The sequence below is a fragment of the Vulpes vulpes genome, chromosome 3, assembly GCF_048418805.1.
Source record: "Vulpes vulpes isolate BD-2025 chromosome 3, VulVul3, whole genome shotgun sequence".
Classification (NCBI taxonomy): Eukaryota; Metazoa; Chordata; class Mammalia; order Carnivora; family Canidae; genus Vulpes; species Vulpes vulpes.
This window is the reverse complement of record NC_132782.1, coordinates 61,834,684-61,853,630: the sequence shown is the minus strand read 5'-3', so window position 1 is coordinate 61,853,630 and position 18,947 is coordinate 61,834,684. Positions and strand designations below refer to the sequence as shown.

The 18,947-nt window shown below is 50.8% G+C and overlaps 1 protein-coding gene across 1 annotated transcript in view; it reads right to left on the bottom strand.

Annotated features, from left to right (window-relative positions):
- The window catches only part of PLEKHG4B (pleckstrin homology and RhoGEF domain containing G4B), an 80,710-nt gene that overhangs the window by 27,697 nt on the left and 34,066 nt on the right, over window positions 1–18,947 (bottom strand). The window contains exons 3-6 of the mRNA XM_026019149.2: window positions 13,809–14,982; window positions 9,644–9,835; window positions 8,961–9,084; window positions 4,949–5,042 (exon numbers count right to left, since the gene is read on the bottom strand). Coding sequence (XP_025874934.2) covers window positions 4,949–5,042; window positions 8,961–9,084; window positions 9,644–9,835; window positions 13,809–14,982 — 1,584 coding nt within the window. The remainder of the gene's footprint in view (window positions 1–4,948; window positions 5,043–8,960; window positions 9,085–9,643; window positions 9,836–13,808; window positions 14,983–18,947) is intronic.

Below are 18,947 nucleotides of genomic sequence, written 5' to 3'. Positions count from 1 at the left end.
TTATTGGTTATAATTTATATATAATAAAATTCGCCCTTTTAAATATAGAGTTTCTAAATTTTGACATAATTCACAGTTATGGAACCACCAGGGTCAAGATATATACAGCAGTTTAGCACCTCCCGGGTTGTGTCACACCCCTTTGTCCAGTCCACCAGCCTCTGGAACTATTCATCTCTTTTCGGTGTTCGTAAATTTGCCTTTTTCGGATGCCATATGCATGGACTCATACAGTACTGGCTCCTTTTACTTAGCAAGTGCATTTGCAGTTCATCATGCTATGGAGGCTCATTCCTGTCTGTTGCTGAGATTTCCACTGCTCGCAGGTACTACAGTTCATGCATGCACTCACCAGCTGGAGGACATCCAGGGTGTCCAGTTTGTGGCAATCATAGGTAAAGCCACTATAAAGTCTACATGAATGTAAGTCTTCATTTCTCTTGGGTGAACATCTAGCAGTAGGATTGCTGGGTCATGTGCTAAGTGAATTCTAACTTCTGAGTAAACTGGCTGGAGTGGTTGTGCCATTTTGCATTTCCATGAGCAATACCAAGCCCTTGATATTGTCAAGTTTTGTGGCGTGTGTCATCTCATTGTGGTTGCATTTTTCCAATGACTACTCATGAGGAACATATGTTTATGTGCTTCTTTGCCATTTATGTATTTTCTTTGGTCAAGTGTGTTCAAATCTTTGCCCATGTTTCATTGGGTTGTTTTTGAGTTTTGAGATTTTTGTATATTCCAGATACAAGTCCTTCATCAGGTCGTGTTTTGCACAGTTACTCCAGCCACTGGCTTGTATTTTCACTTTGATGACAGTGGTTTTTGAAGAGAAGTTTTCAATTTCGATAAGGTCCACCTGATTGTGGTTTTCTTTTACAGATCATAGTATTGGAGTTGTAGTTAAGAAATCTCTACCTAACCAAGGTCATGAAGATTTTCTCCTGTTTCTTTCTGGTGGTTTTGAGTTTTAGAGGATACATGTAGGTCTGGGACCCACTTGTAATTCTTGTATATGGTATGAGGTACATGTTCCCTATGGGTTCTTTTTTACATGTTTATGACTTTAAACAAACTTCCTTGACTTCTGTTTGTTAGATTACATTAAGGCTAGGTCATTTGGAAATAAAATTATTTTATTTATATAGTGCTTGCTTCATCACTCATAGTTTCAGAAGCTTTACTTCTTAATAGTTTCTTATGGTGATAGCCTTTTCACTTCAGAGCCATTTTCTTTCTTTCTTTCTTTCTTTCTTTCTTTCTTTCTTTCTTTCTTTCTTTCTTTCTTTCTTTTTCTTTCTTCTTTCTTTCTTTCTTTCTTTCTTTCTTTCTTTTTCTTTCTTTCTCTCTCTCTCTCTTTCTTTCTTAAATATTTTATTTATTCGTGAGAGACCCAAAGAGAGAGAGAGAGGCAGAGACAGGCAGAGGGAGAAGCAGGCTCCCTATGGGGAGCCCACCACAGGACTTGATCCCAGGACCTTAGGATCATACTTGAGCCAAAGGCAGATGCTCAACCACTGAGCCACCCAGGCGTCCCTTTAGAGTCATTTTCTATTTCTTTCAGTCAGTTTAGGTAAAATTTTCATTTATCGTGAATTAAAACTACACAGTTTTGCAAAGTGTTTTATACTTCTCATATATTCCTACTTGAGTGAACTTTTACTATTAGGATCTGTTGTTATTACAAAGAAGATGGATATTAATTTTCAGAGAAGTGAGAACAGAGTTTGTGCCTTAGGATTAGTGTCCTTATCAGTGTATAGAAGTTATGTGCTGTGGGTGGGGTAGCAATGAATAATTCTTAGGATTTTCCTCCAACAAGAAGTAAAAAAATCATTTCCTTTTTGAAATGGAAAGTTTCTTATGGTATCTGAACTTTAATAATTTAATAAACTTGAAGTATAGTCACTTGAGGTCGTTAGGAAAGGGAGTTCTATTTTTTGTCTTTTATGAAAACATTGAACTACTTCTGTATATTCCTCTGAAACACGAGCCTTAAATTTGGCTTATTTGCAGTCCTGTCACTAGGATTACAGATCCTGCTTTACCTGACCCAAAGCCGGGGCAGCAGGAGGCCATCACCCAAGAGAAGTACCACCACCCCCACCCCCGCCCCCAGCTCAGCATCCAGACCTCAGAAGAGAGGTGAATTTCAAATTTCCTAAAATTTCTTCCACAATTCACCTGAGATAAAATCGGAAGGATGGCGTAGATACTTCTCCAGCTTCTGCTTTGGGAGCAGTGCTGGTGGGGAGGACCGGGACTCCAGAGGAGCCTCATACAGAATGCTGGGAAGGGGTATTCTCAGACCGAGGAAAGGTCGGTGGTTCTGCTGGGCAGCTGAAGGGCTCTCGGGCCACCTGTGGGCCCGGCCTGGGTCCCTGGCGCCGCGGCTCAAGCACCTGCTAAGCGTGCACGCCAACCAGGAGAGCTTGGTCTTCCCTCCGTGGGGCCGGACATGGAATTGTCAAGTTTTTCTCAGATGCTGAGGGAGTAGAGGCCACCAGGCTTCGGGGACTCACACGGTGCACCCTCTGGGCTGGGTGACCCTGCTCTGCTCCTGGGCCCGTGGCCACACGCACCGGACCTGGGCCTGAGCCCATGGGCGTGGCTTCCCCGCGGTGACCACCTGGGCCCTGGCCTCACGGAGCCCGGCCTGGGATCTGTAACAGGCCCCTCGGTCCGGCGGGGGAATGACAGTCCCTCACACTGTCCACCCCGTCCAGCCTGCACCACCAAAGCTGGCCACCTGCTTCCGATGGGAAGGGCCCGCCAGGCCTGAGAGGCTCCCACCTCACCTCCTGGCTAGGGATTGTGTAGTTAGGGGCCTGCAGCGAGTCCTGGCTTGGCGGCTGCTCCTGAAAACGGATTCCACGCCCTCCTCCTCCCAACCTTCCCCAGGGCAGCACTGACAAAAGTGACCAGCTCGAGCACCATTTGCTGTGGCTGCCAAGGGGTCTGAGGAGGGGGACCCTGGGGTCTGGCAGAGGGCCTGTGAAGCAGGACAGCTCCCCCACGGGCCACCCCGGGCTGAAGATTGATGAAACTGGATGGAGACCAGAGCAGCTGGGAGGCCGAGGAGGAGGAGGGAGGCTGAGGAGGAAGAAGGCTAGGAGGAAGAGGAGGAGCAGGCCGAAGAATAGGAGGAGGCCCGGGAGGAGGGAGGAAGCTGGGAAGGAGGGAAAAAGGGGAGGAGGGAGAGGCAGAGGAGGAGAAAGGGAAGGTGGAGGGGAGAGAGGGAGGGGAGGAGAGAGGAAGGGAGGGGGAAGGAGGGAGGGAGGGGGAGGGGAGGAGAGAGGGGGAGGGAGAGGGGAGGGAGGAGAGGGCTGCAAAAGGGGAGGGATGCTCCCTGGGCTCCGTGGTGTGAGGCAGGGACCCAGAGCTCTGCAGGGGCTGGAGGTACGTTCTCCTGAGTTGCAGTTTCCAGCGCTGTGCTGACTGGTGTGTGGTGAGCAGGTTAAACCTTGGCTCCTGAGGAACATGCGTGTGAAACACCAACACACCTTATCCTCCCGTCCACGTGCACATTGCAAGCAGGCCTCGGAGTGAACATCTTCTTTCTGAAAATTCTCAGAACTCAGAGGACGTCCTGCAGTTCCTCCTTTGAACAGAATTCCTTCCAAATTTGTTTGAAAAACAGCCATCCCCCTCCTTTCCCAGGAGACTTCCAGCAACTTCTCAGACTTTGCTGGTTGATAAAACTGCACATGCTTAAGAAAAACCAGAATCTCAAAGGAATTTGAAAACTGAAGCTGAATATGAGCATTGAACTGGATGACATCCTGGCTGCCGACCTGTGAGCTCAACGGCTGGTGGCCGAGAGCAGGGGAAATGTAATAAGGGACATGTGTGTGTCCGAAGTGCTTCATGGAAACCAAGTTGTGGCTGTCAGACCTGCCTGTCCCTGTTGGAGGCACTAACTCACTGCACCGGGATCCCTTCTGCTGAGGGCCTGTTTCTCCCAGCAAGTTCTGCTGAGAGCCCTCTACAGCCCTGATGCCACTGACAGGAGCCCCACCCTCCCTCCCCAGGCTCCTTGACCTTGGCTGCCCTCCCATTGTGCCCCGCCACCCCTTGCAGAGCCGGCCTGCTGGGGGCTCTGCTGTCCTTTCCTCACACTCTACTGTCCAGTTACTGAGTGCAGCCCCACGTGCCCCAGCCTCCACCTCTGAGTCCTCCCTTCAAAGAACTTCCATTTGGCATCCCTCAACTAGGAATCTGGGTAGAAGAGTGATGGTGCCTGGTGCCTTCAGCAGAGACCAAACAGAGGGACAAGGTGGGACCCCAGACTCCATCACAGCCCTTGGCACATGCGGGCCCCCACAGACACACGTCTGAGGAGGCCTCAGTGTTCTCTGGCCTCCCTCTGGCCCTGGGTCCCTGGAACATCCCGATGCGGCGTTTCTCCTGTTCCAAGGACTCTCCATTTCCCTTTTGATGTTACTCATGACCCAGAATCCATCAGGTCTTCCTGAGGTGACCGCACACCTGTCAAACAACCTCCCTTGACCTTGGCCCAGAGGTACGGGGCCGTCCTCCCCATACCATGCACGCCTCTGTTCTGAGAACGTGCTCTGTGTACCCTGCACCCTGATTCGGTCAGACACTAGATGGGGACTGCTGTTGGGGGGGCAGGAGTCATGCCCACATGGGCTGGTCCTGGCTGGCCCTGCCTTGAAGGTCTGCAGTGGTGACCTAGGAGATGGGCAGGAAGCTCCTTCCAGGCCACTGTGGCTGACTGTGGGGAAGAACATTGTTGAGGGGTGCAGGAGCAGGGCTCTTCTGCTACTTTCCATGTCCACACTTGGGACCCTCACCTCATCCTGAAATTCCTGCTGGGGGCAAGTGCAGGCATGGCTGCCCCCAGCTGCTCCTGGCTCATGAGGGAGCCCCTCGTGGCCCCAACTGAATGTTTGGCGCCCCAGTTATAGGAGTCACCCTGACTCACCTGCAGCACTGCCAGAGCCTGGGAGAGTGCAGGAGTAGCCGGACCCTTGCGAGCGTCCACCAGGATGACCAGCCCCAGCTCCCGCACCTCCTTCCTGGGGAGAGACATACAGCGTTAAACACTGCAGGCACAATCTCTTTCATCTCTAGTGAGACATCCTCACCCAGATGGCCTTGGGTCTACAAGTTTCTGACACACATCAACCTTTTGCTTCCTGAGGAATCAAGCTGCCTACTGGGTGCAGACAGGGCCGCTGGGCTCATTGTGTGGGTCAGTCCTGCCTGATGGCCTCTCCAGGCAAGCAGAGCTGGCTGCCTGTCTGCGCTGGCCGGGGCTGCTTTCTCTTACCCATGGCCCTGTCACCGGGCAGAGGTCCCAGAGCCTCCTTGTGCTAGTCTGCTTGCTGGGGCTGTATCTGATGTGGAATTCAACTCAGAGCACACGAGAACACAACGCGGTTGGCTCTTCTCAAGACCCAAGCTCCGGACCCATCACCTGGCTCAACTACGCTTCTGGAGCTACAGCGGGACAGCTGAGCGTCCTTGGAAGCTGGAAAGCTCTGTTCCTTCCTATGATCGTGACTGTAAGCTTTAGTGCTAAATAGGACAGAATAATAGGCTAGGGCCAGGTGATGTATCTGACCCAACCTCCCGAGGTTAACTAACACTCTACCTCAGCCACATTGTGCATGCTGGCCTTACACCGGCATGCTGACCGCCCGTGCACACAAAGCAGGTAGAACCACGTGTGGCATCAAAGCCATATCCTGGCCCCAGGGCAAGTGTGCTTCACAGTTGGGGTGAGTTCAGTTTTGGGTGTGACTGCTAAGGAATGCTTCTGAGGGGTGTGTGTCTTGGAGAAGCTAGGGTACTGAGGGTGGAGTGGTGTCCTGGTGTCAAAGCCGGACACAGGAAGGGTGAGGCTGGGAAAATCTTACTTCCTCCATCAGCTGGCCAGCTCTGTGCCCAGACCTCCTCTGCCACGGAAGCCGCTTTGCGACACACATGGCTTGAAGCGCCAGAGTCCACATCTCTGGGAGTGGTCCCGGGTGGTACTTCAGGAGCTGGGCTCAACACTCCACTTTCTCGGAAGGTCCTGCGTCTCTCCTAACACCCCCGCTCCTGGTGTCTCCTCACCCCAATCTCCTCTGCCGTGGCCCTGAATTTGTGTCTCAAGGTCTACTTCTGGCCTCAGAGGCAGGACTGGGTCTCATTGCCACACTGGCTTGTGCAGCATGGGAAATAACCCCTGGGGCTCCAGACCCACATGTTCTCCTCCACCAATCTCATCCACTTGGCAGCTTTGCTGCAGGGGATGGCTGAAGAGTAAACAGCTGCTTCCCAGGCTCAGAGGCCTGCTGGACCCTCCACCTAGATTGGCTGAGGTGGATCCACTGACTCAGAGTTCACTCACCCTAGAACAGGATTAGACAGAAGATGGGAAGTAATGCCCCCAGGCCACCCAGACCGAACTTGCTTCTCTCTACCTGCTTCTGTGGTGGGTGGAGCTGGCTGGCTCCCCTAGTTGGGCTCCCCTGGGGCCCCTGGCCCTGTGCAGACCTGCCCCAGACACCCTGGGCCTGCATTTCTGCAAAAGCCTCACATGGCATTCCTGCACCACATGGCTTCTCCATCTGAGGTCAGCGTAGCCTTCAGGCCCCGGGCACCCACTGTATACATGGAGTCTTTAGTCCTCACACCTGCCGCCTGACTCAGAAAGTGACTGGCTGCTCTGCGCCTTTGTATGTGCTCTTCCTTCTGCTCACAATGTCCTTCCCTTCTTGCCTGCAAACACTCACCGTCCTCAAGGACACGGAGCGCATCTGGGAGTCCCCACCCCTGGCCAAGGCTGCAGCTCCCTCCCGGCACTGTGGGTTTGTCCAATGCCAGGAGATGCAACAATTGGGGTTCACAGGTGTGTCCCTTTGAGGGGAAGAACCACAGCCTGTTCTCCTGTGTATGTGGTGGATGGATGGATGGTGGATTACAGAGGAGATTGGGTGGATGACAGCCAAGATCCATTCTGATTTTAAGACTGTGTGTCTGAGAGTTGATGGAAGTCCATTTATAAGGAACACGTGGCTCCCTGTAAGACAGCTGCAGAAAACGACCGGGCACTGCTGGACACTATTCCTGGTACTGAATGCTGGCACCTGGGGCATGTCATTGTCACAGCTGAAGGCACGTGGCACACCCCACAAGGTAGGGGTGGATTTCAGGTCCTCAAGGGGCAACAGTCAATCAGGAGACTAGCAAAATTACGATGCTTGTGGGGAAATAATCAGCCAAACCAGGAGGTTCCACCATGAGTTGCTCTAATGCTTTAGGGATGTTCTCACCAAAGGCTTCCCCCTGGAGCCTCCTGAGCTAGTGAAGACCCCTCCCCTGGGAGGGGAGTGGGGCTGTCTGAATTTTCTGTGGAAAAGGCAGAGGGCTACATATCCAGAGTCAAATCATGGCCCTGCCTCCCCCCCACCCCCGCCCCGTGGGTACCCTAACCCCTACAGTTGGTGTTCTGCTGCGGAATGGAAAAACAGCGCTCAGCCTGATGGCTAAACCAGTCTGAGTAGGCTATTGTCCTCGTCCACCAGGATTGCTCTCCATTATCACCCTGAGTTAATTATGGAGGCTCCCGTAAAAGAAAGAAAAAGCCAATATCTTAGCGTTTTGGTGTTTTCTAAGGCTTACAAAGTATAAGCTAATGCGAGGATGAATCTGTATTTTCTTCAGAATATTTCTTTATATTTTGAAATCTGTGCTGGGAGATAAGTTTGAAATCCCAGGCTCACTCAAAGGCAGTAAAACCACTGCCCTCAGATAACTGGGAGCCTCCCTTTAGGAAAGGGGTTGTTCCCACACTGAATCTACCTCTGCTACTTCAGAAGAAACTCCAGCAGAAAGTTCATGCACCACAACAAGCCTGAGGTCACGTGATGGGCATCATGGACCATGTTCCCCCGCGGGCTCGCATCACACGATGCGCATCCTGTCACTGTCAAGGAGTCAGATCACATCATGGGGTGTATCATGAAGATGATGCTCTGGGCTTCAGTCCACATACTTTACACAGATTACTTCTAATCTCTCTGACACAGCCTTGAGACAGCAGCTACCATCCCAGGTCGATGGGGAAGAAACAGGCCTATGGAGGTGCGCCATCTACCCGGCCAGGAGGAGCACAGCTGGGATTTCCAGCCGGGCTGTCTGATGTTGGAACTGAGCTCGCCAGCTGGGCAACACTCCCTCCCCTATGGCTGCCTCCACCCAGCACCTCAGGGACTCTTGTTCTGGTGGCCATAAGGCTGACTAAAGCAAGCCTGGATCTGATGGGATCAAGTAGTTATGAAATAACACACTATAACCATCCTTGACTCCCACTGTCCTGTCCCTGTCCTTGGTCCATGAAGAGATCTGAAGCCATGCCCCAGAGAAAGTCACCCATTGTCATCATGCAGGATCCAGGTGGTATGGCTCCCTAGAATTCCATGCCAGGGAGGACAAGTCTCTCTTGAGGAGCTGGCACGCTCTCCTCCTGCCACACGGCATTGCCTAGCTGAGCGTGAGGCTCTCCCTTAGCATGAATCAGTCTTTGCTGCTTCTGGGTACCATAATACTCATTTGTAAGATTTCTGGACCCATTTATTCTAAATTTTCTGTTTATATCTGCTAGGTCTTTATCCAGAAAGAGATGGAGTATAAGACATGTGCACACATAATGCTTGGAGCAAGTACTGACCCATGCAGAGCAACACAACACTCAGGCTAGACTGTGTGTCAGAGCTCTGATTCAGGGGAGAGGTCAGGGTGACAGGAGAGGAATTCGTGGGGGACCTGGAGAAGAGTAGCGAGGTGGGACGTGGGGCCAGCTAGCAGAAGCCTGAGGGGCAGGTGGGAGCCTGGTGCCCCTGTCCCAGGGGGCTCCCAAGGCTCCACAGAGACCTTTGCATGAGGACACAAGCTTGTGCAGGGTTACCCCCAAAGCTCTGAAAGGTGGGGGCCTGGCTCCATCCCACCTGGGGATGCCGTGGAGATATTGCAACAGGCGGGTCAGCTCGACGCTGGAGGGGTGTGTGCTGGACCAGAGCGGGCCCCTCGTGCAGACTTGCACCACTGCTCTCCCCTGGTGATCTCGCGTCCCTGAAGAAAGAGGGCATTGTGAGAGGGCAGCCTTAGTGAGGACATACCTGGCTTCAAGCTTGAGACACTGAGCTCAGGTCTGCAAATGGCTGAGATGTGAGATTTCCCAAGAGAGGAGGGCCTGCCACTCACCTAAGCAGGCGACAGCTATGCTCACATAAAAGGGCGATGGGCACTGCTCTGGGCTGAAGGTTCATGTTCCCCCTGAATCCTTATGTTGAAGCTTAAGTTCCAGTGGGATGATACTAGCAGGTGGGCCTTTGGGTGGCACTTATGTTACAGGAGTGGAGCCCCACGGATGGGACACATGCCTCTTACAAAAAAGACCCCAGAGAGCTCCCTTGCTCCTTCCACCATGTGAGGACACAGTAAAGATGTTTCAACTATGAACGAAGAAGGGGCCCCCAAGGAAACCCGACTGTGCAGGTGCCTTGGTCTGGGATACCAGCTTCCAGAACACAGATACATGTCTGCCCAGATACGTGTCTGCTGACACCCTGGAGGTGTCCAGTGCCCGGTGTTTTGCTGTACCTGCGCTGAGTAACACAGCCATGCTCACCTGGGAGAGTGATGACCCCGGACTGCAGGAGCTCCTGGCTTACTTCCAGCAGTTGCCTGGGAACCTGGCTGGGCACGGCTCCTGTACTAGGCAGCTGTCCTCCTCCTTCGCGGCACACAGGATCCACAAGCACATCTGAAATCTGGCTGGGATCACGCTTGAGGAAGGTGCTGCTGTCTGCGTCGACCCCGGCTGGATGACAGAAAGACCCCTGGTCAAAGATGAAGGGTTTCTCTGGTTTGAAGGCAGCTACTCAGCTTGCCACAAACACAAGCAGAAAATCGTGTCAAAATATGGGGTCCCATGAGAACTTGTCTCATTTCTGGTGGCGAACAACAGTGTGGCACACCTTAGAGGACAGGCGTGTTCCTGAGCAGTAGGGCATGAATAAACATAAAATTGGAACATTCCAGTTGCAGCAAGAGTGCTCACTACTTAAACACACTTCGGGGACGAGATTTTTATACTGAATAAGTTATCCTAATTTATTCTCTCACACAGATTTCCCAAAGAGTGTCACAAAAATATTTCCACAAGGGGTGGGAGCACCCTGACGGCAGGCGGCATCGTAGCTGGGGTGCCTCCCCCTCCTGCGTCACCCCAGGGAGGAGGGACCGGGCTCTCCTGGGTCACCCCACAGAGGGGGGGACCATGCTCCCCTGTGTCACCCCAGGGAGGGAAGGGATGACCTTGGCCAGAGCTAGTTGGAACCTAAGACCCTGAGGGGCACCCTAAACCAATCTGGGCTTAGGTTTCCTGTCCCTTGGCCTCTTCCCGAACTTCTTTCAGGGCTAATGTCTTATAACTCTGTTAACAGCTTTCTCATTCTAGCTGGACTGGAGAAGCCCACAGCACTCTTTATATATTTGTATGAAAGTTTGAGGCACCCAGCTGGCTCAGTCAGCTAAGCATCTGACTCTTGATCTTAGCTCAGGTCTTGATCTCAAGGTCATGAGTTTAAGCCCTACGCTGGGCTCCACTTTGTGGAAGCCTACTTTAAAAAATAATTTAAAAAACCCAACTTTATTAGGTATATTTTATGCATAATAAAACTCATTTTAAGTGTATAATTAAGAGGATTTTAGCAACTTTACCAAGTGCTGCAACCACCACCATAGGTCAGTTTTAGAACATTTCCATCCTTCCAGAAAGATATCTCATGCCCGTTTACTGTGAATCCGTACTCCTACCCCTGGCAACCACCCGTGTACTTTCTGTCCTGGACCATTCATACAAGTAGACATTATGGGGTCATTATGGGGTCTCCTGTGTCTGACCACTTTCACACAGCACAACTGGTTTTGAGGTTCATCCCTGACGTTCCCTGGGTCAGAGAGTCCTTCCTCCCCTGGGTCTCATCCCACTGTGTGCTGGACCATCTTTTGTCTGTCCCACCACTAGCTGATTGGTTACAACTGTACACTATCCTTGAGAGTGAATTTTTCATGTATGTTCCCATATTTTCTAGAATGTATCACCATCATTGGTAAAATCTTTGGGTTCCCACATATTCTAATGTGTTAATTCTACCCTGACCCCAAGCTTTCTCACATGGATGGGGGAGCAGATAACCTGTGCACGTGCACTATTCTTATTAGACGCCTTCCTAGTTGAGGTCATTCATGTAAGCTTTTCCTAAATTCAGCTTGCAGACTGTGGAGCAATGAAAGGAGAGGCCCAAAGTCCTGGGGGCTACAGTATTAAAATGGCCAGGAATAAAAGCAGTACACTCACGCGGCTAATCAAGAAACAGTTGGTCTGTTGCAACTGGTTGACTGAATATGATATTCTTGACATAAACTGAAGTGCTATATTTAGTGTTTTGAAATTAGGTTGATTTTATATTTAAATAAGAGACAAAGCAAAGTCTCAGGACCTGGAGCAAATGGGAACAGAGGAAAACAAGGCAGAACAGAAAAGAAGCAGCTGGAACAGAGGAGCAGCAGCTGGAACAGGAAGAGTAGCTAGAACAGAGGAGCAGCAGATGGAACAGAGGAGGAGTAGCTGAAACAGAGGAAGAGAAGCTGGAACAGAGAAGCATATCGAGGAGTAGCTGGAACAGAGAACCAGATGTAACAGAAGCAGCAGCTGGAACAGGAGGAATAGCTGGAACAGATGAGGAGAAGCTGGACCAGAGGAGCAGCAGCTGGAACAGAGAAACAATGTCTGTGCTGTGGAAGAGCAAGTACGCTAATTGTTACTTTTCTACTTAGGTTTCAGCAGGATCCCAGCTGAGGCATTTTCCTGTGTTGATGAAGACATGAGGTCCAGGGCCACAGCACAAACTGCACTCCAGGGGCCTGCGTGTGTCCAGGCAGCAAGGATAGAGGGGAATGCCAGTATCACCAAGCCACTGGCCACTCACTGGGTGAACAGTCATTGAGGCCCTTCTGCTCAGACCTCAGGGGTCTGCTTACACACCATCCAGCTTCTTGTGGGTGTAAGCACGACCCTCTTCTCCACAGGATCCTCCTTCTTCCACGGCTCTGGACAGTCAGCAGGAGGGGACAGGGAAGAGCACTCTCAGGAAGGGAACTCCCAACTTCAGAGAGGGTTGACGAGACTTCTCTCCGCACCAGCCCGCAGTGCTAACTCATGTATAGTCTCTGGAGCTGAGGCAGCAAAGCCCACCGGGGCCCCGACGGAACGACTAATGGAGAACACTGAGTCTCTGATGGTGAAATCGACATGCACAGAGCTGCCAAATCTGGTTTATATGAACGAAACCCACTGCTTCCAGGTGTCCTGGTTGTGGTCAAACGTCTGTGTCCTGTGCTGCCACCACCTGAGTGTGCACAGACGGCATCTGTGCAGCTGGCATTTCTCTGCGGAGAGACATGGACTTGGTTACACTTCAGAGCGAGTTCTGCTGGAAGACACAGGCCATCTCCTCGCCAAGATGAGCTGCAGACATGAGTTCTCACTGCATTATCCAGGGTGCGTGGGACCGTGTTTTCTGCCCAATACAAACAGTAAAGTTTAGGTCCTGGAAACAATGTTCAGAGAGTTATTGCTTTGTTTTAATTTTAACTGAATCACAGGGGCCAGTACAGTGTTCTTAACAAAGTGCTGACCTTAAGCCAATAATTTTATCGGGAAACTTTACGCAGGACTATCCACGTGTGCACCATGCTGTATAAATCCCATTAGAATTTCAGACAGGAGCAGACACCCTCATTTTGCAAGCAGCAGGCCCATCCAGGAGTGTGAGCGAGTCCATCAGTGGGCGGGTGGGTAGGCCAGGTGTGCCTCTGCAAAGAAGCCACAGCTCGTTCTCTGCACCAGATGCCTGGGGTAACCCTTCCTTCCGAAGGCTCCTGTTCTTTACTTCCTCCAAAGTCACTGCTTTTCTTCATCACAGAACATTTCTTTATTCAAACAAGGAAAATATTGGACGTAAGGAGTAGGTTGTCATTCCTTCCTTTTCATTCTTGATGCCCTACAAACTCTCCTTGCAAGTAATGTTGTCCATTGAGAGCAACATAGGGAGAATCTCATAGTTCGGGGACAGCTGAGCACGTTCTGTAGGCCTTTGAGGTGTGTGACTCAGGAGCCAGTGTCATTGATCATGAACATAGCATCTAACTTACCCACAGGAAAGGAGTATGACTACTACATGGGCTGTGAGTGCTCACCCCAAAAGGATGTGTCTCCTCCCAGAACCTGTGAGCATTGCCTTACTCGGAAGGGCCTTTGCAGATGTGAATGATGAACTGTGTGTGGTGGGCCCTGAATCTAAAGACTGCTGTCCTTGTAAGAGAAAGGAGGGGAAGGGTTGAGGTACAGAGAGATATGGGGAGAAGATGTTTGGATGGGCGTGGGGAGAGCCTTGCAATTGGAAGGACCCTCCCCTAGGGCCTCTGAAGGGAGCACAGCCCTGCCAATGCCTTGCTATCATACTTCCAGCCCAGAACCAACAGGTAAATGTCCTAACCCACCCCATCTGCAGTACTTGGTTGTGGCAGCCGCAAGAATAGAGCACATGAGAACATTATTTCCACAGCTGTGGATGGTCAGCAGGAGGGGACAGGCTGCCCTGTCCATGTGGATGTGGACACAGGCTTCTCCTGGGTCAACCGACCAGATGAAAGGTACAGTGCAGCGAGGAAGACAGACTGAGGGGAAGGATGGGGAAGAGGCAGGAAGGGGCAGGGGTGGGCGTTACCTGTACTCTCGGCTGTGCTGCAAGGCGGACAGCTGGAGCCTGCACTGCTGGTGCCCTCAACTCGTCCTCCTAGGAGACCTCCCAGCCTGGCGCTGACTGAGTGGCGGGAGGCCCGCCGAGCGGCACCTCGTGAGCTCCTGACGGACCTGTCCCAGGACCGAGACCTCCTGGGCAGGGTGCTTCTTGTGGTTCCTGAACGTCTTTCCTGACTTGGGAGCTCCACGGAGTCTCCCCAGGAACTGGGCGTTGCCTTCTGGGCTGGGCTGGCCACTACCCTGGCCCCCGTGGTCTGGGTGCTGCAGGCCTCATCCCCAAGGGACTCTTCAGAACTAGAGCCCAGGGGCATGGGGTTCCGCAGGGCCTCCATGTAGGACTTCCTGAACCCACGTCTGGCCTCCGTGCTGGCCGGGTCCCTGGGCAACTGCCTTCTGGAGCTTGGGCTGCCCGTGTCCTCACAGACAGTGAGGGCCTGGGGGCCGTCCCTTTCGTTTGTGGGGTCCAGGCTCCCTCTTGGTCCTTCCCATGGGACCGGCTCTGAGGGCCCCACCCCGACATGGCCTCCGTCAGAGCTCCTAAACGTGCTCCTAGGGCTTCCCCAGCCAGTGCCGCCTGGGGCAGGTTGGTGACTGGGCTGGCCACCCCCCGGATGCCTGTGGCAGTGGGACAGGGGCGGGGTGTGGCTGGGAGGGGTGGTCTCCTGGGGACGGTTGTTGGCCACAGCTGCTGCCGGAGTCAGAGCTTTGGAGGCTCCTCTGAGGGATGACTGCTCAGGCCTGGGATAGGGGCAGTGGGGCAGGACCGTTGTGAATGTGGGAACAAAGACGGGGTCTGTGACACTGCTCCACGGGGTGCGGAAGACGGCAGAGCCTGAGGTCAGTAAGCAGTTCTGCAAGGGGACACTGTTCCGCTCCCCGTTCAGCCATTCCAGGAACTGCCCCGTGAAGACACAGCTGTACATGGCCTCAGGGACAGCGACCTCTTCTGAGCCACGTCCAAGCTGGGAGAGACATTTTAAAACCAGTCTGGCCGACTGCTTCCCCACCGACGTGACCTGCAGGTAGAAGTCGCCAGGCCTGAGCCTGACTCCGCGCAGGGACGCCAGCTGTACCACCACCTTCTCGTGGACGCATAACGGCCAGCCTTCGTGCATGAAGATGAGGCCTGTGTACCTGGCCTGGGACGAGAGAGGGAGGGAAGAGGGTTAGACGTCTGCGGCCGCTCCTTGGGGAAAGTGCGGGGTGCTGGGCGCTAGCGACGGGACAGGGCGGAGGAAGCCACACGGGGGCTGCCCAGACAGTCCCAGCTCGGGCGGCACGTCTCCCGGGGGCTGTCCCACCTTGCACTTGCATGCCAGCCCTCAGTCGAAGCTCCATGGCACTTCCGGCTTCGCCAGGTGCCCACAGGCCGCCCCCCAAGGGGACGCTGGGACCCGCCAGCACACCCACGATGCCGGCTGCAGGCTCCCACCCAATGTCACGGGGTCCTTCTGCTTATTTGAAGTTTGTAACTTGGCTGTGATCATGTGGGTGAGCTGCCCCCGCATCTTTGAGAAGAACCTGGATTAGACCACAGGACAGCTACCACACAGGCAGCGTTGGCCACAGGCTCCAGAGTATCTAGCAGTTTGGGGAACAAGTGCTCGGCCCCCGACACCTCCGAAGCCCCAGCTGCAGGACCTCATGTGGAACCACGTCCTACCGTCGCGCTTCAGTTACCACACACATTGCTTCTCCCCACTCCAGCAATGACTTATGGCACAAATGTTATTATAATGACAGAGGAAATGAAAAAAGAAAGAACCTTCTTCTGATACATTTGTAGATTGGTGGCTTTTCCTCCCCTGAGCCCTGCAAGATGCAACTTCTTGAACCCGCAGTAACGATGTCTACACAGCTTGGGTATTGGGTCGGCACTTTCCTATTCCTCTCTCCTGGCTGCTGTCTGGGGGGGACCTGCCTGTCCCCTGTGGTCAGAATCTATAGTCTTCTGTCTGTTTCTATCACACATAGTAAATTTCTCCTTTAAATTATTGATTAAGGAAACATTCAGGGATTAGGGTTAAGGATAAAAGGTCATAGACTGTCTTTTCCTGATTCCTGGCAATACGACTGATCTGCCTCAGAGGGCATGTCAGCAGCGATGCATCGCTGTGACAGTTCGGCCAGGATTCAGTAGCCAGAAGCTTTACACTGGGGAATGTTTTTCTAAGCTAACACATCAACTGTGGAAGAGTGTTGTTCTATGACACGCTTCTGTGATAGCCAAGCCAACCCCCTTTTTACATTTGTCTCTTTTCTGTACAATTTCTCTATTTTTATTCTTTTTACGAATGGTGGCCTTGTTTCTGCCTTCTTAGGGCTGTGAGGTCTTTAAAAAATTTGACAATCTTTTTTTTTTTTTTGATCACCATTAGCAAATGTTTGTCTGTGTTTTGTTTCTACCAGCTGCTTAGATGTGACCTCGTTTCCTTGCTGTATAGCTTAGTTATGTTCCTTTCCTTTCTATGGAAGCTTAAATTTTATACAAGTTGAATTTCTTGACTTTTTTGTGGTATATTTTCTTGCCTTGAAACTTAAGAGTTTGAGGTCTTACTGAAGGTTGCCTTTCACATAGATTTTATGTTAGTTTCCTTCAGAGCTAAGGTCTAGAAAATACTTAATGTTTTCATACATCTGAGTTGGAAATTGTGAAAGTTTACCTGAAGGCCTCAACTGGGCTCAGTCACATATACCATTCAGCAGTTTTAAATACCGTGTCCTAAGGCTGTGTCCTTGGGAGTGGGAAGCGCAAGCAGAACCCATGTCCAAGGATGGGGGACAGGGGTGAGGAGCTTCCAAGAGCCTGGATCCAGCTCACAGGTCAATGGGTCATTGTATCTTTTCCATGGCCTTCCTCACAGATACACAAATGGCCAGTAAGCAAATGAAAAGATGCTCAACTTCACCAATCATTAGGGAAATGCTTATTATGTGGAATTTGCCTCATAACAACAAAAGCAGCTGGTCATCTCTGAACCAGGACGCTGGCCCTGACCAGACAAAAAACCTGCTGACACCTTGACCCTGGACTCCTCAGGTTCCAGGAGAATGAGAAATAACTTCCTATGTTTATAAGCTACCCAGTGTATGGTGTTTTTGTTGTAGCAAATTGAATGGATGGAGGCACCCAATCAGGGTCTTTCCTGGGCTTGTATAAAGATGTTGAAGACAGGAAATCCTCTCTCCACTGGCTTTATGTATTGGGAGGATTTGCACCTTCACCCAGCCTGTCTGCACAGTGGAGCCAAGTAGAGCAAGGGGGAGACACAGAGCCCCAGGGACACGTTTGAGCCCCTATTGGGGGTGGGTCTGAAGCTCTTCTCCTCTAGGCTTCCCAGTGACACAAGGCAAATTCATCTTACAGCCCAAAGAGCCTTGATTAATCCACCCAGCATGCACTGTCCCATCGTCTACTTTCATTCATCCTGGGGCTCACCCTCTTCGTGCCATTTCTCTTTCAAAGGCCCGATGACCACAGCTCTCCTCTAGTTCCCCCAATCCCGCCCCCGACCAGGTCTGAGCAGAATCTCTGTCCATTGACAGAGGGTTCTTTTTACCTGTTGATGGTGCCTTTTAAGAACATAGTTTTGACAAATACCCACCATTTGCTTCAACGTGGATGGAACTGGAGGGTATTATGCTGAGTGAAATAAGTCAATCGGAGAAGGACAAACAGTGTATGTTCTCATTCATTTGGGGAATATAAATAATAGTGAAAGGGAATATAAAGGAAGGGAAAAGAAATGTTGGGAAATATCAGGAAGGGAGACAGAACATAAAGATTCCTAACTCGGGGAAACGAACTAGGGGTGGTGGAAGGGGAGGAGGGCGGGTGTTGGAGGGGAATGGGTGACGGGCACTGAGGCGGACACTTGACGGGATGAGCACTGGGTGTTTTTCTGTATGTTGGTAAATTGAACACCAATAAAAATTAATTTAAAAAAAAAACATAGTTTTAAATTCTGATGAAATCCAACTTACTCTTATTATTTTTGCTGCCTGTGCTTTTGAGTCATTTCTAAGAAATCACTGCCAAATCCAATGTCATGAAGCTTTTCTTATGTTTTCTTCTAAGAGTTTTATAGTTTTAGTGCTTTCTCATAGGTCTTTGATCCATTTTGAGTTAATTTTTGTGTATGGTGTGAGGTAAGACCCAACCTCATTCCTTTGCATGTGGAGTTTTCCACCACCATTTGTTGAAATGATGATCCATACCCACTGAATGGTCTTGGCACTCCTGTCAGACATCATTTGGCCATATATGTAAGGGTTTATTTCTGGGCTCTCTATTCCATTTCATTGGCCTATATGTTTATCCTATGGCAGTGCCACAATGTTTTCATTACTATAGCTTTGTAATGAGTTTTGAAATCAGGAAATGTGAGTCTTCCAACTTTGTTCTTCAAGATTCTTTTGGCTACTTGGACTCTCTTGAGATTCCATAGGAATTTTAGGATAGGTTTTTCTTTCTGCAAAAAACATTGCTGTGATTTTGATAGAGACTGCATTGAATCTTCAGATCACTTTAGATAGTACTGCCTTCTTAACAGTATTACATCTTCCAGTCCATGAACACAAGTGTCTTTTCAGGTCTTAGCTCTTCTTTTCTTTCTTTCAGCAATGTTTTGTAGTTTTCAGTATGCAAGCCGTTTACTTCTTTGTTTAAATTTATACCTAGATATTTTATTCCTTTGGAAGCTACTGTGAAATTTTTAAAAGATTTTGTTTATGAGAGTGTGAGTACACACAGGGAGGTACAAGGACAAGCAGACTGCGCTGAGCACAGACTGACTGTCTGACCTTGAGATCACAACCTGAGCTGAAACCAAAGCTTAACCAACCGAGCCACCTAGGTACCCTATATTTTTTTAAAGATATTTATTTATTTATTTATTTATTTATTTATTTATTTATTTATAGAGTGTACATGCATGAGCGGGGACGGGGGGCGGAGACAGAGACAGAGAGAGAGAGAGAGAGAGAGAGAGAGAGAATCTCCAGCAGATTCCACGCTGAGTGTGGAGCTGACGCAGGAGCTCTATCTCATGACCCTGAGATCATGACCTGAGCTGAAATGTCACACATTTAACTGACTGAGCCA